Genomic DNA, 22,675 nt, shown 5'->3' with positions numbered 1-22,675 from the left:
GATTGCTCACGCTGAGGATGGTTTTAAGGGCTTATTCTCGCCAGAATGCCTTACATTGAAGTACGGTATATCATAACATGCAATGAATTAGCTACGAAATGTGGTATAAACTTTAAAACCATCCTGGGGATGAGCACTTGAAACAGCTGATGGTGACTTGAGGGATTTTGGTCGCGACAAAATTCAGGTAAGTATTGTGATATAAAGGTTTTTTGTTGCTGAACACGATTCAAATTGTAGTGGAACTCTTAGGCATTGCTATATTGTAAAAGTATAATTTAATCTCATTTTTTTTATTAAGACTAAAGCTCATGAAATCATTAACGTAATTAATATACTTTATCTATCGGCAAATTCCGTAATATATCGTGATCTCTGTAAGTCGGGTGGCTGGCACTAGGGCTTGCATGATAGTGAATTACGTACGATTTATTTCTTTGGGATAATTAAAGGCCAACACAGTTACAGCAAAAGATACTAATGTGTATCACTATGGAATGAAGGCCGTGTTTGTTGAGGAATAACGATGTTTCGTTGATCATATAATTCTGTAGTTTGAAGTTAAGCATTGATTTTCATAGTGTTTGGCATAATCTATTCTCTGTTTTCCATTGTGGCTCCGTGGTATTAAAAAAAAAATCGTGGTTGAGGACCGTGTAAAATTAAGTAAATTCTACGCAATAAATAAAACAATATTATTAAGAAGTGCACTAATTATACTCTTATTAATAAATCTAATTTGTTTAGGCGCAAAGTTTGATTATTGGTGTGTTGAATTTGATTAAGTTATTCTGAATATTATCGCACCATACGAAATACATGAGAAGGATAGGAAAAATATACTGTTATCTATCGTCGATAATTTAGCCTTTACACCCACCTTAAATCTTCGCAAGCTAAGTGAAAGTCCACGACCTGAAGAGAGAGACAAACGGCAGAAATGACTCCCAGTACATGGCAGCACCGAAAGCTTCATCAGGTGTCTTTTGACCATAAATAAATCCGACAGTGAGTTGGTGACATTTTAAGCCATATGCAATGCGGCGCACTATAGACGTGGAAAGCATACGAGGGTCACTACGAAAGTTTTGAGATGTGAAATAACTTACATACTTAAAATCAATTTAACACTTACATTTTCTCAATGTATTCACCATTACACTGTACACACTTTTGCATCCTCGAAAACCTCTTTTGGAAGCAGTGTTGCCAGTCTTATTCTTCAAGTGTTGATAGTTCATTCTCGTAAGCCAGTACAGCTTCTTCAGGGCTTCAAAATCTCTTCCCACGCATACGATCTTTGATCCTGGGGAACAGAAAAAACATCACACGGAGCTATACGGCGGATGAGTCATAGTTTGACCTCCGTAGATTCTAAAAACTGAATTCTGATGTTGGCAGTGCGTGCGGACGCATTGTAATGATGAAGCAGAATCCCACGCAATGCAGTTCTTGGACGCCGTTCCCGAAGCTTCTAGAACACTTTCGTTAGGCAAACAATGGTGTACCACTGAGCAGTAACAGTGCTTTGTTCTTCAAGTGGAACAATTGCAACATGGCCAGATTTGGAGAAGAAAGTTGCGACCATTTTCTTCCTCACACTTCGCCGTCGCTTCACTTTCGTGGGTGGATTTTCGTCTGGAAAGATCCAAACTGTACACTGGCGTTTATTTTCAGGGTCAAATTGATAGAATCAAGCCTCAATACAAGTAACAATGTCAGAGACATGTCGAGAGTTGCCTCCATCAAATCTTACAAGAATTTCTTCACACCATTCCACACGCATGCGGTTCTGCTGTTCAGTCAAAGTGTGAGGCACCCAACGAGATCAAACCTTCCTGAGCCGAAGATGATCATGAAGAATTTTCGTTACTGCTGGCGATCGAATGTTCACTGTAGATTAAATGCCCTTGAAAGTTGTTCGAGGATTTTCTCGAATCATCTGTTCCACAGCGGCAATGTTTTCATCTGGCACAGCTGTTGCCGGACATCCAGCTCTGTCTTTATCTTTAAGCGGTGTCCGGCCTCTTCTGAATTCAACAAACCACCGAAAAATTTAGCACGGAAAGGAGCAAGGTCCCCAAATGCCCCTGCAAACGGTCAAGGCTTTGTGTCTCATTCAACCACTTTTGAAATCGTAAAGGATCACTGCCCGAAAATGTTCCCTTTCGAGCTCCATTCTAGACAGCCGAATACTGCTCACATCAACAAACAAGTGAAGGCGATACGGCCACGCCGATAAGCGAGGCGAGTTGAAACTTGCTTCGCTTCTTCGCTTTGGATACCACTACCGAACGCAATTGCTGGAATTCAAATACTGTGCTACAACAATGCGTATCTCAAAACTTTCGTAGTGACCCTCGTACAATACTTTACTAATATCATTCAATACACTGGAAAAGAAAAATAAATTAGTCATTGAAAGACACATATATTAATTACCTTTTATCTCTGTCTGCCTATACTTTCTATGGCAGTGAGACTTATCTAATCTGAAAGAGTATTTGACGAATTTTACTTTGGTCATGTCATTCGATTCATTGATTTATTTATTTTGTTTCCGGTTTTGAGGACGTTTCTCTTCCACTAGGTTCGTTACTGTTATCGCTCAGATGATGAGTTTTCTGTGCAGTCACGTGGTGACATACTGTTGATGTTGTTCCTGTTCTGTTTGCAGGGGAAAGTATAATTTGACGTTATGTATGCTGTGATAGTGTTTGATCTCAGCTGTTCATGTGGTCTGATCAACTGAGGTCAAACGCTATCACAGCACATGACGATGTATAAAATAATTATAGAAACATTATACTATGATTTCTTACCGATTCTAGTCCTGAGGAACTGGTTCCTGGTGATATTTAGAAAATTGTTCTCAGGAACCAGTTCTTTGTAATCGATTCATTGAATGAAATGACCCAAGTAAAGCTTGCCTAGTATTTGATTATGAACTTTAAAAAAAAAAAAAAAAAAAAAAAAAAAAAAAAAAAAAAAAAAAAAAAAAAAAAAAATGCTGATTGAAGAGCAGTGGAACAACGTATATTTTAACCTTTGATTTCTTGAACGAGTTTGATTCCAGGCTGGAAAGCATTGAATACATTACGGTGCTCCGATTTCACCTTAAACGCTGGTTCCACGTCTCATTGCTTAAGTGCAGAACAGAATGAACTGCGTGTTTAAAATGACTAGTGATCTTGTATATTGAGGTTTGTACTGCTGGTGATGTCATACGACTTCATTGTTTTAGCTTTCAAGTCCACATTGTATGCATTGAGTTCGCTATTGCTATGGGGTCGTGGAAAGGGGTTAAGGGATTATAGTGAGTTTCTAGTTTTCGTGATGTGTAAAGATATTTAGCGTTCTTTTAAATTTTTTCTTAGAACGTTTTTGGTTTGATTTAATTTTTAGTTTATCGTCCCTGTCAGCAGCAAGGCTGTATGAGACGTGAACCTACAGCTCAACGTGGAATTCCAACCGCATGAACTAACCCCGAGAGTCGAATTCGGGTTTCCCATGCCAAAGGCGCGTACGCTGATCGCTTGGGCTATGAGGACCTCTTTAGAGTATTGTGGTCTAGTAATACTTCAAATAAGGTATTCGTATTTCATTTTGTATGAAATTTGGTTACCCTGGTTGTAATCCTCTGCGGTATTTCGTTGTAGATTATTTAATTTGTTCAATCGGATAAGGGAGATATTTCTTTCTCCTTTAAAAAATGCTTTCCAACAAAAAGTAAGAAAAGAAGTAAAGAAAAGAGAATCAATATATATATATATATTTTTAATCTTTGAGTCTCGCAGTTTCCTTTTTTTTCTTCTTCTTCTTTCTTTAAACAGAAAGAAAGGAAGGTTTTAAATATGAAAATAAATTTTTAAATAACAAGGCTTCTTTCTTTTTTCTTCGGGGGCTACGGTGGTGTAGTTGTAGAGGGCTTGCCTCTGGTGCATGAGATCCATCGTTTGATTCCCGGCCAAGTAAGTTTTGGCAGTATTGTGTCCGTTAGTATTCTTAGGTCACTCCGGTTTCCTCCTACTAATTGTTTTATTGTCTTCACTTTCCTTAATTATCTGTCTCATTTAGCCTAAAGAGCATAATTGTGGGACGTTCAACTGAAGGATTTCATTTCATTTTTAAAGTCTTGTTAAAGAAAACTTCCCTTATTTCTAAAAGAAGTATCTAATTACATTTTCAGGTAAATATTTCCTCAGAATAAATTGATCTCTTACTATATTTCTTTATACTTTTTATTCTGAAGTGCGGGAAGAATAAAATTCGAACTTGAGAGTGGAGTGTGTGTGTAAGTCGTATTGGTGCATAATGATTACAACTAAGAACTAAATTGTCAGGCGCTAAGTATTAATCAGTAGGCCGTCACTATTTGAGCTTGCCATGTTCTATAACCAAAAGTGTTGTTAATTTGATGATTGTATTAGTGCATCAATATGCATAGTTAACGTTACACATTTTTATATTACGTATTATGCACGTTCACGTTGAACATCGATAGTGGTGTGAAATTCCGAAGTATGTTACTAGCAGAAGAAGAAAACCGATTACACTTTGAAATGTTGTAGGGGAGACCGGGGTAATAAGAGACAAAAAAAATATATATATATAATCCAGCACTTGTATTGATTTCTTGAGGAACTAGAAAAAAATGTATGTGATTGTACTAAAAAATGAAACCTGCTGATTTATTAACTCATTTTTCCAGTTGCTTTTTCATGCCAAAAAAAAAAAAAAAAAAAAAAAAATACGAAAAATTTTGTTAAAGTCAGTGTCTCTTACTACCCCTATGGGGTAATAAGAGATAGGGCTCTCACTGCTCATGCAAATGGAATAGAAAATGAGTTAGAGTTTTAAGAAACAACTTCAAACAATTATGAACAATTTAATTTTTTCAGATCTGACATATGTAAATATGTTCCCGAAATATCAAGATTTAAAAAATGAAATTCAATAGTTCGTTCGGAAAATTTAGTTGCTTAAGAATTAAGTTAAAAAAAACAAAAAAAAAAAAAAAACATTAAAACAAAGTATAGTTGAGTTTTACGTAATCTAGATGCGTCATGGACAAAACTCACACTACCAAATAAAAAAAAGAATGCTGACAAGAAATTTTCTGGGGAATGTCGAAAATGAACTTAAAAAGTGCCTAAATTCGCAATAAAAAAAAAACACCGCATTTGAAAAATAGTTTTAGCTAACTTAAAATGGATTGTAAAAGCTATTAAATTGTAATCATACAAGAAGAAAACATTGAAAAATGTTGTAAGCTTATTGTTGATCAAATTTTATGTAAAATGTAGGCTATGTAGAAAACTACATTTTCGAAAAATATGTAAGATGAATATTAAACCTTTCACGATGTACAGTCGAACGAACGTATGAAAAAATGTGCAAAAGAGTTTGAAAATGTTATGCTATCCTATGTAAACTCAAAATTAATATTTAAAAACCTCATAAATGGAATTTAAATTTTAGTGTAACATATCTATAGCAGGTAGGCCTTATTAATTATCTTAGGCTGGACCACTTAAATAAACATACGAAAAATGTATAGGCCATAAAGAACTGTTGCATATAGGCATGAGTTTAACAAATATTAAGAATAGCCGTACAAACACCTAGGCCAACCAAAAGAGGAGGAGCCATATTTAGTCTTTCTGTTTTGGTTTTAAAAGTCCTTTTTCACTTTGCTATAAATACAACGAATTTTTTTGGAGCTATCCTCTGGAAATCTGGAATGGCCCATTTCCATCCAGTTTGAATGTCTTCATAGGCAGGCCAATTAAAACCACTTAGTCCTTTTTTCAGAAATTCAACCTTGCACGGTCCTTCATCTGGAAAAGCAATAGCCCTCCCAATTTACCAGTCAAGGTCATAGTACACGGCGTAATACATTTTTAAGCAACATTCTGCTCTGGCTGGATCAATTTCTCCTGGCAAACTTTCACCAGTTGATGATGAAATTAATTGATCCAAAGCATATTCTCCACTGTCACTATCTATACACAGACACTTGATTGGATTGCCAGAGTAGGAGTTTTCGTATTTACTTTCTATATACAAAAAACTAGCAGGTTATACTCGTCACATGCGCTAAATAAGCATAAAGTTGAACTGGGATAATAAGAGACAGCTGTCTCTTATTACCCCTTCAGAATTTCTAAAAGGGGTAATAAGAGACATGCCTTCAATTGACCTGAAATGCAATGTTTCAGCGATTTTCAAAGTTTCTCATCAATCTTCATAGTCTTCGTCAAGCAGTCATTTCCACATTTCTAACTCACTTTTCAGAATAAAATTTTATTTCAAAAAAGTAACGAACTTCCGTGGTAAGTTGAAAGTGAAGTATTTTTTCACAGTGTGACAGTAATGTAAAAAACTCATATTAGTTCATAAGTGCCATTGGGGTAGGAAAGTAAAGATATTGATTGCCATTGCTTATTTTTTTAATATTTTTGCTTTGATATTTAAGGTATTTTTTGGCCATGTCTCTTATTACCCCGGCTTCTCCTAAATGATTGTTCACTTCTTCCTTATTATGTTCTTCAAGTAACTACTTAGCGTAACTTACCAAAAATACGTTTGAAATTGAAAATGCTTAACGATTTTGCCTTTTATTTTATTCAGTGGCTTAAAAACAGCATCATCTTTTAAGATTTTGCTTTGGAGAGGAGACGCTCCTGTTTGCGAATTGCCACTTACATGTCCTGACGGAATAATGTCATTTTGCACTATCAGCGAGACTGCAAAGATTAAAAATGCAGAATTACAGGCATAATTATCCTTTTTTAATTCCTTAAAATTGCTTCAGATTCTTAATGTACATTTCATGACACTCTTCTGAACGATGAGCATAAGAACCACTTAACGTTTGGGAATATGATATGTAATAAAATCACTTTAATGCCAATTTGAATAACCACTGGCATTGTTCAGTTAAAGAACGTAGTTTCCCACTTAGAATTGTAGCTTGTAAACTATTCACTAATTCCTTCAAGAGATGTATGTTTACAGCAGGGATTTCCAAACCACTGAAGAGGTCAAGAGTCAAGAAAAGGATTGATAGAACGAATGTAGATGTAGCAGGATAGGGAACCGGTGCTTTTCACACTTTTCTTAAGCTTCTAGATTGGATTGGTCGCGGTACTCCGAACGTTTACTCCCCGGTATCATGGCGATCATCAAGTCGTATCTTATTACGTAAGATTTTTGTAAAATTTATCGAGGAAATCCTTGTGCACCGCGTTACAAAGGACGTAGAGGCATCTTGCTTTGTATGTTGAGTACGATGGTAGGTGTATAGATACTCCCTTAACTAATTTTCAGTATTTAGTTAATAATACTCCCTTAACTAATTAGTTATTTCTTGCATGCATTATGTATATTCTTCAATCTTCACGGAAAAGGTGATTGGATTCAGTTAATATCCATATACAGTTTTCCATCAATAATTTTGGAACGAATCGAGCGGTTAAAATGTGCTTGCTTGAGCATAGAGGAAAAGCAGTAATTCTCTGCATGGAACTGATAATCTAATTTGCTGATGAATACAAAGCCACCTTACTTCTTCACTTGACTGCGTGCAAGTGTGAATTCACATTTGAACTGCGCCAAGTGTTTTAAGAGAAGCAGTCAGTTAAAACGTTATGTGAGTTACGAATTAAGCAAATAATGGAATAACTAGCCAGGCTATGATAAAAGAAAACTACGAACATAACGAGAAGCTTTAAGAAATGGTAGTTAATATATTATCAACAGAAATATCGCATCACCTTAGCCTGAGTAGTTTTCGAGTATTATCATTGTCAGGTAGATTTCCAGTATTATTCGTGAAGAATATTAAGTAGCTACGCTTTGAGAAGATATCTGCAGTTTGAAATCAGTTTATACATACATATATATATATATATATATGGGTGATTCCACGAAAAAGGGAAATTTTCACTTGGAAAATTTTTGTTCCTTTGATGGTCGCCTATTTCGATAAAAATATCGCATGCACTTACTACTACTAAGTACATGTTAAGTAGGTGTTCAGCAGAGCTGAATCGTTATTGGTGTAGTAAATAAAACATAATAAACTTTTCAGCACCCACGGAGTTGAGACCATAGGTCACGGAGTTGAGATTAGTTAACACGGAGTTGAAAATTGCTGTGGAGTTGAGAAACGTGATACATCTGGGTGATAAGTTTTGGTTTATAAGTGATTAAGCTTATAATTTACATAAAAATTGAAATAATTTTCCAATAGTTTTTGTAAGTTAGAATTATTCTCCTTATGTTGAATAAAATTCTAACAAACTAGATGACACGTAATTTGTTATACAAAAATAGTCCAGAAAATACTGCAAACATATGAAAATATATCTAATGAAGGTTCCAAAATTGAGTACATATATATGAATATGTGACGTAAATAAGAAAAAAAGAAATACACATATACTTATCGAATATTGAAAAATTATTGCGCTTTCAATATGTTGACTATCATATGGAGAGGACAAACTTTTCACATAAGCTTACGAAACAGACCAAGTAGTCATTAAACCTGTCTATTGTCTACTTCATTTGTTTTCTGAGCTTATGTAAACCGTCTGTCTTTTCTGTGTGATCAAGTCAACACGTCGAAAGTGCAATACTTTTTCAACATTTGGTAAGTGTATTTGTATATTTGGTATATATACAAGGTGTTTCAAAACAATACACACATCGTTTGGGAGCTGATTCCTGACACCAAAATAAGACGAAAAGTATAGACAACTGGGTGCACAAATGCTTCCTTTCGGAGTTACAGGCTGCCGAAAACATAAAAAAAAAAAAAAAAAATGAACTTGAAAGGTCCATAGCTCCAAAACTATAAGACCTGCCGTGGTCGGGTCACGACTTCACTTAGGAACTAATATGTGCACTATCCAAAAATATGTTTCAGAATCCTGAGATACTCACGAAGCAATTTTTATAGAGGGAGTTTGGCTACGCGGTTATAATCTGAAGTACTCACCAAGTACTTCTATAAAAGTTGTTGTGAAAGTACGCAAGATTCAGAAACATGGATATTTGGATAGTGCACATACTAATTCCTGAGTGAAGTCTGACCCGACGACGGTAGGTCCCATAGTTTTGTGCTATGGACCTTTAAAGTTCATTTTTTTTTTCATGTTTTCGGCAGCCTATAACTGCGAAAGGAAGCATTTGTGCACCCAGATTGGTCTATACTTTTTATCTTATCTTGGTGTTAGGAATCACCTCCCAAATGTTGTCGGTATTGTTTTGAAACGCCCTGTATAATGCACACTAAATGACAGTGTAAGGCACTCATCATTTCTGTTTTCTTTGGATAATTCGATGTTCTTTGTTAAGTAGCCCTCATTTTCCACTCCAATGAAGGAAATGTCTTGAGGAAACAGGGAAGGGCTGTTCTATTCTACACAGAATGACAACTGCCAACGCTTTTTAAACGTCAGGTTTAGTAGGCCAGGAGAAATTCCTCCCGATCCGCGTCATAAAATTGACTGTCCGTGTATTGCCCTCAGACTCTTCGATAATCTCTGAAAAGAAAACAATTAGTTGATCATAAGATTGAGACGTCAATAGGTTAAAAACAGATACCATCCATCTTGACTTGACTGAAGTTTTACCTCCGGCTACCTGACAGCCCCAAATTTGAACTTTCGCGAAACACTCCTTAAATGGGCTAGGACACACCAGCCGGCCTTTGAGTGTGAATGATACGTGGTCAGCGTGTCGGCCCCTACGACCGTTGCGATGGTCTGCGCGATCAGGCTTTAGTACATCTCTACTCAAATGAGTTTTTCAATTGCCTCACTGTGCGAAGTAAACACCATTAATTTTTGAGCTTCCACCGGGAAACAAACCCAGGACCACGCAGCTTTATTTCTATCAATATATTGAAAGAACAAATATTTGGAAGAGCATGAGCATAACAAACACTATAGGATTATCAACTCCGTGAACTTGTCTCAACACCGTGGATTCCTTAGTTTTCAGATGGACATGGAGTTGAGAAAATCGAATATAATTTATCTTTACCGGCCCACTTTTTAACCAGTACATGTGAGTAATTGTGTACGAATTTTCTGTGTTAAGGCGTAGGTTCCTCAAGGGAAAGAAGGTATATACCATACAAATACATTCAGTAATAAATACCATGGTGTTGAGTATCAATTAATATAAGCACCTGCTTTCCACACACAAAAATATTTTTCCTATAGCTTTTAACACATGCACACAACTTTTTCTGTTCTTCATTCAAGCATGTCTGCTTTGTCTTCTTGTGGGTGTTGCCAATGTGGACGACCATACTATCTGTTGAGAGCAATGATAATTTTTTCTATTGCCATGGAGTTGAGACGAAATAGAGGTGACAGAAACTAAGCATAGTCAAGCTTTCGAAAATAATCGTTATAAAGGTTTACTTTCCACAAAACCGAAACATTGAAGTTTTCTCTTCCATCTAATTACCATTAAATGATGTTTGATTTGCGACTTCAGTTGTAATTTATTAAAATCAGTCAACTGTAGTCTGTGACAGCCCACGGTGTTGAGAAATTGGGTAATAATTAATTTTTTATATATGTTTCGTGTTATATTTGCAAACTGTTATACATGGCATACCTACTTTGTGACGGTTACTACCAAACAAAATAAAAATGAGGTGATTCTTTGTAGTAGCAGTTGGAAGAAATGCCCGTGACAGAAAATTTCCCTTTTTCGTGGAATCACCCATATATATATATATATATATATATATATATATATATATATATATATATATATATATATATATATATATATATATATATATACTGCTTTGGTCAGTTGGAGTTTTATTAGTAATCTTGAATTTTCCAAAGCTACAATGAATAATTTATATATATATAAACTAAGAAATCACGAGCTGAAATAATCATAAAGATTTTGATAAAATTATAATATTGATTTCCAGTTTTACTTTTTATGTCCACATTACTTTTGTGTTATTATTTCAGCAACCAATCCTGTCACAATCATCTTCCAGATACTAATTGAAGAACGGTAGCCTGTAAAGATTTTTAATGTTATTCACCTTAGTTCTTTTTGTCTTTTTGAAGCAATTATCGGTGATCGTTGTTATCTTGGAAAAGAACCAGGGTGAACAACATGAAAAAATCTTTAGAGGCCAATGTTCTTCAGTTAGTCTGGCTGATGGTAGCGACAGGATAGAAATTCCAGGATGTATAAAGGATATTATTGGCTAAATAATATAACTAACTTCAATGCCAACAGCAATAAGTTTTTCGAGAACCACTCCATTTCTTTTTCTCGGTCGCTTAATATACGAAGCACAGTGCAGTCACATAATTATTCGTTCATAATTTAACCCAATTTAAAATGTAAATAATAATATTACAGTTACTTGTTCAACTAGGAAACTATCGTACTGATCATATGTACTAAAAATATCACAAAAGCATGATAATCGAAATAGAACAAAGGGTATATCAATTAGCAAAGTATATCAGCTGTCACTTTACAGAACGTAACCCATATATATTTTACCACATACATATTTACACTTTGATCAGATTACTGATTACTGTACGAACATGTCCTCGGTATTTGTTTAATGAGAAATTGAGAAATGAAAAGAAATTCGTTACTGATACAGTTAAATTTTTGAATGAAATCCTTCGAAGGAAGGCCCTTCCCCTTGTCTAATGGATAGTGCACATTGGTGCCTTTGTTGCGTTGAGTGCGATTCCCGGTAAGAAAGCTTTAAAATTTGACCGCATTATGGTGGTTCAGATTCCATGTTAAACTGTAGGTGCACATCTTAGTGCTGAAAGGGTACTAAACTTCGAACAAATTCATTTTTATGAGAAGACCGATGGGAAGAGGAGGAGCGAGCGGCTTTCGAAAACTTGTCGCTGGGATAAATAAATCCATTGGCATTCTAAGGTTAATTAATTATGAGGGTTAAGTCGTAAGTTGTAGCAAATATTTTTTTTCTTTCTTTCTTTCGAATGCGGCATAACAGAACAGATCGAAGATACACGTTGGAAAGCTTATGGCATGGGCCGTCGAGTGGCGTTGCCAGAGGAAAGTTGAATGAACGAGGTCTTCTTCGGAAATAAACAAAATAAGAAAACCGGACAATGTCGTTTATAATCGTGTGAACAACGGTTACATATACTTTTCAGACTTGACAGTCATACAAAGTACAGGTCTCGCAAGTTATCTGGATGTTCAGGAACCTCCGAAGTAGTCTCCAAGTTCATCGGCGGTTCGTTGCCAGCGATGAGGAAGGCGTCCAATACCAAGTCCTTTATGTGAAGCGCTAACATGAGCCTCCTCACGTCGAATTACTGTCACACACTGCCTCGTTTGAAATGTGCTGTCTCCATGTTGCCACTGTCTATAGGGTAGAGCACGCGCACCTAGTGCTTCCCGTAATTCTATAGGGCATTCCTGCCTCGGAGAAATGCTGCTTTCACATACGCACATTGTTCACTTTTCGTGACCTCCATTCCAGACTACTGTCGCTCAACTACTGAACTTCGGATCATGCTCACTGTCAGACATGCTGCTCTACTCACATATACCATTTGGTCGAACCACTCAACATTACATGCCATAAGAGTTTCAACGTGTATCTTCTATCTGTCCTGTTATGCCCCATTCAAAATAACGATAATAATAAAGCAGTTGCCATGACTTATGACTTAACCCTCGTATTTAGTTTTAAGAAAACCGTCTCACACTTCATTTGCCTTATGTATTTTACCTAGTTATTTTGTTTCCCGAAGCGCACAAGATGAGCCCTAATATTTCAGTTTCTGAATGCATAAAAACTTCCAAGAATGACATTAATATATTTGTACAGTAGAGGTTTGGAGGTTCCTAGACTAGTTGTTACTATATTGTGTGGGTAGGATTATCGAGAACAATTTGTACTAGAATTGCCAGCGTTTCAGACGTAAATTGATGTAATAAAACATTGAATTCTTTTTCTCGTCCTGGATTTTTTCTCTTGATTCTTTTTCAAAATAGTTCCAATCTAGCAAGTTTTACTGGAATAAAATAAGCGTGTTTTGGTGATGTAACCAGGTTACATGAAAAGGTTACTTGTTAGAAATTATCTAATGGAGAAGTTTTTCACAGTGATTGGGAGGCTATTATTGTAGGAGAGAACAGGCTTGACGATAACTTTTCACACTTTTTCGAAACTGGTGTTCAAGAATGATCCATAGGTGGTGAAGAGAGCGCGTACATTTGTGGAAAAGGAAGAGAAGTTACTATATCAAAGATTCTCTTGGTAGAGACTAAGAACGTCTTTTTCGAGGGGGGGAGGCAGAATTCGAACCGTAGAAGTCTCGATTACTAAGCAAACATGTTTAATCTTTTGATTAAAACTTTAAAAATCGCTTAGTATCAGGGTGGATTGATTTAAATCAAATTCCGAAATAATTAATTTGAAGTGAAAATAAATTTCTTTTTTACGGCCTGCTATTAGGAATTTCAAACAAATTTCTCACAAGGTCAACGAACGTTGCATGTGTGAGGCAGGGTACAGATCCAATGTGACACAAATGTATGTACAGCATAGTATGAAAACGAGTGTTTCATGTAGAAGATATGAGGAAAAATCCCGTTTTGAACGGAGGACAATCTTGTTTTTTCCTCTTCGTAACATAAGGTTTGTAAATCGTTAACTATTCCAACGTGGAAATCATCATTCAGCAATTAAGACAAAAATTCTAGTATATGCCCGTCTGTTCGCTTGTTCCCAGATAATAGGAGCGTATTTAGGAGGGTCCGATCCCTTCACCGAAACTTATAAATTTTTTCACATTTTACATAACTTTTGGGCAAAATTTACGTATTTTACAAGTATTTTGTTCCACAAGCTAATTCTGGACCACCCGATTTTTTAAAATATGACCCTGTCAAATGTCAATGACTTTTGTGAAAAAAAAAGTGCCATGTTGATAAAAGTTTGTTTTCCTTAATGCTTTAAAAATTATTGTTTGGAATTGAAATAGTTTAACGATTGGGGATTAATTGAAAATTCAACCCCAATACTTTCACTTAAATGGCATAATTAATTTTTAGTACTAATTCCTAATGGTTTTTCTTCAATTCCCGACTTGTATTATTCGAGGAAGAAGCTGTAACTTAAATAAAGAAAAATCAACAAAAATATTTTTTAATCATGATTTTTTCCACTCTGCTTAGTATATATTTTTGTAATAAATAATGTCCTTTCCGATGCTTTCAGTACGAATTTGTGAAGAAAGTTGACAAATCACGCGCACATATAGTTAAGCTTTGTGCGAAATAGCTGCCTTTGAAGAGCCCCAGGTTCGATTCCCGAACTGGGTGTATATGGTGCGGATCCCAAGGTTTACGTCTCATATAGCCTTGGTGTTACAAGGGACGTTCAACTCCAATTCAATCAAACAGCAAATAGTTATACATGTTTTTGTTGCTAGAAAGTCGTATTGTGGATTCAAGGTGATTTAATGAAACCGGCATAACATAAGTTGGGCAGCTCCTTCATTTGGCTACATTTTTGTAAAACCAGAAAGGTAATTGTATGCTATGAACGTTACAGGAAAATAATAATAATCTTCTGATACCATTCCTGGAAACGGACGCCATAAACCATTTAGAAGAACTACTCCTTTAAGTTGTTCCAAAGAAAACTGAATCATTAGAAAAATTACATAAATTCTTCAGTTTCTAAGTAGCAAGACTAACCTTAATTCTCGACCTACCATAATACTGTTCAACATAAAGACAAGTATAAGATAAACTAAAACAGGAAGTTGTAACACCAGTGACGATCATAAGTCCAGTGTTCTTCATGAATGCTCTTGCCCACAACATTCCCCGGAACAAAGGAAAATGCATTAGTGTTATAAGTAGAGGAAAATTGAAATTGTTACTAAAAAGAGCAGGTTTGTAATTACTGAAATATTAGGCATTTTGATTAATTTTAAGGAATGAATACTAAATAAGAATATGCTAAAATCGTATCAGCGTTTTGAATCAGTTACATATTTCTAATGAGCTAGTATTTTAATTGACCTTGAGTACCGTACTCTATAAGAAATTCATAAATTAATGTTCTTTTCCTTTTTTCAGGCTGCTATATGGCACTGTTTGAACCATTATGCATACCCAGATGCAATCTTCCTTGCAGAACGTCTATGTGCTGAAGGTAAACTTTATATATCAACAGGACGTGTGTGCTGAATACTTTTCATTTGATAGTATTTGAGCCTTTAATTGCAAGTATAATTTTGAAGTTTTAGTATCCTGTACCGTTTAGTGTATATGGAAAATGTTCACTATGTTATAAAATAGGTAATCTTGCCAAAGAAATAGACAAATGAGTTACATGTTACAGTATGAAACTACAGTAGACTTACGAATGTCAATACTGAAACTGCAGGCAGTACATTTAAAACCACAGATTATAATGGAAGGATCTCAGACGCTGAATCCATATCAAAAGACAATTACGCAGTTTTACTCTTTTTACTCTATGGAAATTAATATTGAAACCGGAAGTGGTAGTTGTATATCGTTTCCTGTTGCAATAGAGAAGTAAGTAAGAGATGAATCATACTTTTAAGTACTGAATCCATATTAGGGAACTTTTTTTTTTTTCCTCAGTAATGTGGTTAGTGTTGAAACCGGAGATCTACGATTTCCACCACTTTCGGTTTAATACAGAGATTCATTCTTGCAACGCTGAATCCATGCCAGAAAGCCGTTTCTCGCTATCTCATTACTGTTTTTACTCGATGGAGATTAATATTGAAACCAGAAGTAGTTGTAGATTTCTAGTACTTCTGGTTTCAGTGGAAATGGAATCTTCGCTTTATAATGTTGAAATCGGAAATGCTTGATTTCTGCCACTTTCGGTTTAAATAGAGGGTTAGAGGACATCATGGAACCTGTTGTTGGAACCCTGAGGGATTCGAAAAGACTGGGCTTATTTCTATTTGACCGTTTTTGCTCTAAGGCGATTAACATTGATACCGAAAATGGTTAACTTTTACCACTTCCGGTTTGTATAGAGGTTTAACGGAGTAAATGAGAACTCTTAGCCAGTTTCATTCTCTAGTTAGCAAATATTACTATTTGAGTAGTTTTTAAATCTTTCAGAAAGAGAAGCTAATTGTTATTGGGATGCTGAATTGATTTTTAAAAATTGTCACTATCTCTGACCGTTTTTGCTTTAAGGAAATCTATAGTGAAACTGGAAGGAATAGTAAATTTCTATCACTTCCGGTTTTAGTAGAGAGATGCAGTTGAAGATAATACTTTCTCTTAGACGTTGAATGGATTCCAGAAAATAGCTTGTCACTATCTGTTATCATATTTGTTCTATGGCGATAAATGTTGATACTGAAAATAGTTTATTTCTACCATTTCTGGTTTGAATAGAGAGTTAACGAATGACATGAAACCTATTCTAGGGACGCTGAATCGATTCCTAAAAACCGCTTCTCGATATCTCATACTCTCTTTTTGCTCCGATGCTTATGTAGCATAGTTTGGAAATATAAATGATTTGTAAATTTCATTGAATGAGTTGCTATAGCAAACTGGAAGTGACACGACTCAAATTATTGCTATTATTCGAAGCTTGGGGGGAGGATGTACTGGCTGAGGCCCTTAGTAAAGTGCTCAACTCTGGTTTGCTCTCAGGGTATGTTAGTTTGTGGTTTACAACATCCTGTCCGTAGGTTTTCTCAAGTGTTGTTCCGTTTCTTCTTATATTTGTATTCCACTCTTCTTCCATAATCATTCATTTCCATTACTCATCCATCTCCTTTAGCCTAAAAGGCATTAAATTAAAGATCACATTTTGAACCTGTCTGTGGGGCCGAGGTGGCTCAGCGGTAGAGCGTTCACCTCTGGTGCTTGGTGTCCCAGGTTCGATCCCAGCCCCCGCCAAATGAACTTTGTGGTGGACAAACACCGTGTGCGTGGGTTTCCTCGGGGTTCTCCCGTTTCCTCCCACTTTCTTCATTCCACTATTTCATTCATTATTCATCATCACCGTCTCCTTTAGCCTAACTGGCATAACCGTGGGACGTAAAGCTCAAAGATTTAATTTTGAACCTGTCTCTTAAAGAAAGTATAGTTTTAGTTATTTATATAATCAACCAAAAGTGATATAATCGAACGTCCACTTATTATACCTATCTAACTTTGTAATCCGTCATTGAGTAAGGTAAGTACCATATTACATTCTAAACCTGTAATAAGGTAATTTAGAATTCGATTCTCAGTGTGAGAAACTTCTGATATTCGTTAATCGTTGACGTCATTGATAATTATAATTTTGCTACCGTCCCAAACATACTCGTAGCAAAATATCTTTGATCTGCAAACAGGAGGCACGCACAACTGACGTAAGATCCCAAATCTCTACTATTTAGGGCATCTCCGTATGATTACCTTAAATTCTTGGCCTATAGAAGGGGAGAGAATTGTCAATAAATGTTGATACACTGTGAACATTTTTTGTTACTATGGTAGGATATCATGACCTATCACAAACTGGCAAATTCCATCCTCTTTATTACTTAAAAAAAAAAAAAAAAAAAGAAAAAAGAAGTGTGTAGTAATGCACGAATAATATTATGAAAATAACTTAACGTAAATTATATATGCTCTGAAAATCGGGTTGGCAACAGCAGTATTAACATTGATAACTTCGTGCTGTGCTTCAGAAAAGATATATAAGATCGTAAGATTACAGGTGAGTTTCGTTTCGCAGTGTGAACTACGATGGATTTCCAAACTTTGGGAATTAATCCTCAAACCTGAAGTAGTGCACCTATAACCATAGGTTACAGGAGATTAATAAAGTCAAAGATAGAAGCTGTTCCTCGGACGCCGAATCCATATCAGAAAGCCATTACTCGCTATGCCTTACTGTTTTTGTTCAATGGCGATAAAAGTTGAAACTGAAAAATATTGATTAAAACCGAACGCTTCTGGTTTAAATAGATGGTTAAGGGAGGAGATAGAACCTATTCTTGGGAAGCTAAATCGATTATTTAAAAAAAAAAAAAATGCATCTCAGTATTTCTTACCTTTTTTTGTTATTCGGAAATCAGTATGGAAACCAGAAGTAGTAGTAAATTATAACCATTTCTGGTCAGACCCATATTTAGGTAAGGGGCCGCGGTGGCTCAGTGGTAGAGCGTTCACCTCTGGTGCTTGGGGTCCCGGGTTCGATCCCAGCCTCCGCCAAGTGAACTTTGTGGTGGACAAACACCGTGTGCGTGGGTTTTCTCGGGGTTCTCCCGTTTCCTCCCACTTTCTTCATTCCACCATTTCATTCATTACTCATCATCACCGTCTCCTTTAGCCTAACCGGCATAAGCGTGGGACGTAAAACTCAAAGATTTCATTTCCATATTTAGGTAAGTGCTATTCTGTGCTCGAGCAAAGGGCGGCAGGATTTAGGGGGCGACAAAATTTTAGATTTTTTTAAGATTCATAATAAAGTAATATTCAAAAGTAGCAACCTGCACAGTCCCCCGCAAGTGCGAGAAAATATGGTAATGTGTTAAGTAATCACAGTAGTTACTAATTTGCCAGCTTATGTGAGTACTAGCATCAATTACTCGCTTCGCTGGGTTAAATGAAGAAAAAAGTAGTAATATGTTTTGTTAGTCAGTCACTTTTTACTAAGGTGCGTTGCAAAATAATACGAACGACACCAGATATCGTCATATTATGTGATCGGAAAGGAAACGAAAAAATGAAACTGGGTGAATGACAGTGTCGTATTTATGTTACGCGATAACAGGTATTGTAGAAATAGACGCGTATAGACGACAGGGCGAAACTAAAATGAAAAACAGTTCAAGAGAAGTGTTGCAAAATGATACGAACGTAGACATGTTTAGCGTAACAACACATAGCTAAGTCGCTGCTACGAACATAGAGGGCGCTGGACGAGAAGGCAAGATGTATAACAGACAAGTGATAGAAGTATAAGGTAGTGTACTACAGCGAGGACGTCTGGGTGAGGTGGCGAGTAAGAGAAGCATAGTGGGTCGTGGCAAAGTATTTTCTGAGTGCGAAAAGGGGCAAATAGTGGCATATAAAGAAGAAGGTGTATCTGTTAATGAAATTGCACGTCGAATTGGGCGGAGTGGTTCTGTCGTGAATAATTTTCTTAAACTTGGGATGCGGTATAGAGTAAAGAAATCATCAGGAAGGCCGCGTAAACTAACGCCACAACAGGAACGACAGGTTGTTCGAAAGCTGAGGTGAGGTGAAATATCCCTTACACAGTTGGCACGAGACCCTAATATTTGTGTACATAAATCTACCTTATCAAGAGTTGTGAAACGCTGCAATTATCTCCGATATAAGAAGTGCAAGCGACAGCCACGACTCACCGCACAGCAGAAGCAGAACTGGCGTCGTGTCATCTTCAGTGACGAAAAGAAATTTAATTTGGATGTTCCCGATGGTTGGTGATACTATTGGCATGATCTGCGGAAGGAGGAACAGATGTTCTCTAAGCGACAGCAAGGAGAACAGTCGGTAAAAGTGTGGGGGGCTTTGGTTATTATGGTACAACAAACCTGGCATTTCCTACATCTCGTATGACATCAACCACGTACCAAACAACACTTGCAGACAATTTGTTGCCTTTTGCCGCGCAAATTGCTGGTTCCGAATGGATTTTTCAACAGGACAATGCCACTATGCATGTTGCTGGAACTACCAGGGATAGGTTTCGGGACAAAGGTGTGATTGTACTTGACATACATCCGATGGAAAATCTATGGGGAATATTGTGTCGCTCAGTGTACGCCAACGATACCCAGTACAAGAATGTTCGTGAGTGCAGGATGCCATCATCGCTTCATGGAATCAAATTGATGTGGGTAGACAGCATGTTTGATCGAGTGTTCAAGTTGGTGTTACGAAACGGCTCATTTATTGGCTATTAGGATTGGCTTTTGTATTGCGTTCGTATCATTTTGCAACACTTATTATTGTGTTGTTTTGGTTGATTTTTGTTTTCAATTTGGTTAGCCGTGGAAATGAGGGAACTATTCATGGTCTGTATACATACCCTCCTTGTGCATCTCTACATATCATGTATTCCATCCGTGACATGCGTTTATTAAAGTTATGTCACATGTTTGGATCGTTCGTATCATTTTGCAACATACCTTATTACTAAAGCGCTCCTTGATATTGGTCATTTTCGATGATTTTTATATATTCCCTCCTCCTTATGTTGAGGGCCACGGCATCGGAAGTGTCATTGTTCATCTCAGCGATTCTGAAAAGTATGAATTCGACACTATTGGTAATTTTGATTTATATATATATATATATATATATATATATATATATATATACCCCTCCCTCCCACAATTTTTGCGGGGCTCAGTTTGGATTTAAATGGCATCAGAAGTGTCATTGTTCATCTCAGCGACCTCAAATATTATAGATTAGACTAATATCGGTACTTTTCGATCATTTGTAAATGTCGTTCCCCTCCTTTAAGTTACATCGTCAAAGTGATATGACAAAAATCATGTTCGAACTTAATCTAGATTGAAAACTTGATCGAGATCGGTCCGGTAGTTCAAGAGTTATTAAGTTTTATTTATTTTTATATATCTCCCTCCTACCTCCTCCCCTAAGTTCTATCGTCAAAGTGAATAGGTAAATACCATCCCAGGCCCGAACCTCATCTATGTTGAAAATTTGATCGAGATTGGTCAGGTGGTTCAAGAGTGAAGTCATATAGACAATCACTTTCATTTTTTTTTTTTTTTACATGTAACTTCCCCTTCCCCTCCTACGTTGCACCGTCAAAGTTAAATGATAAAAATCATCCCAGTCCCGAACCTCATCTATATTGAAAATTTGATCAAGATCGGTCGGGTGGTTCAACACTAAATCTCGCCCTCTCTCGGGATAGAGTATTACCTTGAAGTTGAATTGGATTAAAACTGTCACTACACCTCAGCAACCCCAAAAACTATGAATTCAACTCTAATGTTGCATGTGTTTCTATTATTTTTAAAATGACCCCATGTTTTGGGGAGGACGTTGCACCTCCTCATATCTCAGCGCAGATGTGACCTAGGGACCTGGAACGGGTCATTTTCGTAATTTCTCTGAGGGCTTTAAAACATATCAAAATTTCGTGGTTCTATCTATTATGGTTCTTGAGTTGAAAGGCGCTACAGACAGGCAGACAGACAGCGTAAGAATTAATAGAATGCATTTTCTCCGGATAGTAAATTAAAACCTACATGAATAAATTACATATCAATATTGAGAGAACGTGTCCCCAATTGATGAGTGGCTAAACTCGTTGCCTTGTTATCAACGGGTCCCGAGTTCGATTACTGGTGTGGGGACACAAGTGGTTCGGATCCCAAGTTAAGCTGTAGGTTCCGTCCTTTGTACATCATCATCCCATGAAAGGCAACGGCAAACTATCATGAGTTCAACTTGTCCAGGGACTTTGGGTCAAATACCTACCTTCGGGCAGAACACGATATCATAATCATCATTGAGAGAATTTATGCCATTTAAAATTACATAACTTTTGTAACTGTCATACCTAAACTGCGGCACAACAAGAGCTGGTACGTTTGCAAAATTACGGTTTGTTTCCTTTGAAACATAAATTTGTGCGAAGAGAAGGGGCGTCAAATAATTTAGAGCACAGGGACGCACAATATATAAATACGGGCCTGCTTCTGGTACAATGTTGCGGTTTGTGCTGGTATGTTCTCTTGACAGTGAATAGTGCACAGAAAACCGCTTGTCGTTACCTAGTACCATTTTATTTTAACCACTTTGGTTTGATAGAGGATTAACGGGGGAGATGGAATCTATTCTTAGGACGCTGAATCAATTACATAAAACCGCATCTCGACATTTCTTACCGTTATTGCTCTTTGAAAATCAGTATTGAAACCGGAAGTAATATTAATTTTGAACCACTTCTGGTTTTAGTAGAACGTTCATAATAGTCATGGTATGTTATCTTGAAACGCTGAATCGTTTGCAAGAAAACCACTTCTCTCTGTGTTATAGTTTTCGTTGTATGGTGATAAATATGAAACCGGAAATGGCTAATTCGAACCGCTTCCGGTTTGAATGAAGATGACACCTATTCTTGGAACACTGATTCCATTGCAGAAAACCATATTTCGATATCTTTTACTGTTTTTGCTTTGTAGAAATCAGTATTGAAATTAAATTTAAACCACTTCCGGTTTTGGTAGTGTGTTCAAGATAATCATGATACGTTATATGATGTTGAATCGTTTTCTAAAACAGCTCATCATTATCTCTTTTCGTTTTATGGTGATAAACGTTACACGGGATGACTAATTTGAATCACTTCCGGTTTGAATAGAGAGTTAACGGAGATTTGACGTATTCCATGGATGCTGAATCGATTGCAAATAATCGCATCTCGATACCGTACCAATTTTGCTCTGATACTTGTCGACAAACGGACGTACGGACAATTCCATTCTTTAATCTTCCGGCACTTACGTATAGCATAGTTTGGAAGTCTCATAGGTTTATACTAATAACAGAAATCAGTATTCCACTATATACTTACACGTTCATTATAAAC

At 36.4% G+C, this 22,675-nt stretch overlaps 1 protein-coding gene across 4 annotated transcripts in view; it reads left to right on the top strand.

Annotated features, from left to right (window-relative positions):
- The window catches only part of Cdc27 (cell division cycle protein 27), an 85,280-nt gene that overhangs the window by 3,194 nt on the left and 59,411 nt on the right, over positions 1 to 22,675 (top strand). For all 4 annotated transcript variants that reach the window (XM_081746981.1, XM_081746979.1, XM_081746980.1 and 1 more), the window contains exon 2: positions 15,154 to 15,229. In XM_081746981.1, coding sequence (XP_081603107.1) covers positions 15,154 to 15,229 — 76 coding nt within the window. The remainder of the gene's footprint in view (positions 1 to 15,153; positions 15,230 to 22,675) is intronic.

The sequence above is a fragment of the Thermobia domestica genome, chromosome 18, assembly GCF_964235325.1.
Source record: "Thermobia domestica chromosome 18, izTheDome1.hap1.1, whole genome shotgun sequence".
Classification (NCBI taxonomy): domain Eukaryota; kingdom Metazoa; phylum Arthropoda; class Insecta; order Zygentoma; family Lepismatidae; genus Thermobia; species Thermobia domestica.
Note: the sequence above shows the minus strand (reverse complement) of the source record. Positions and strands in the feature narration are given on the sequence as shown.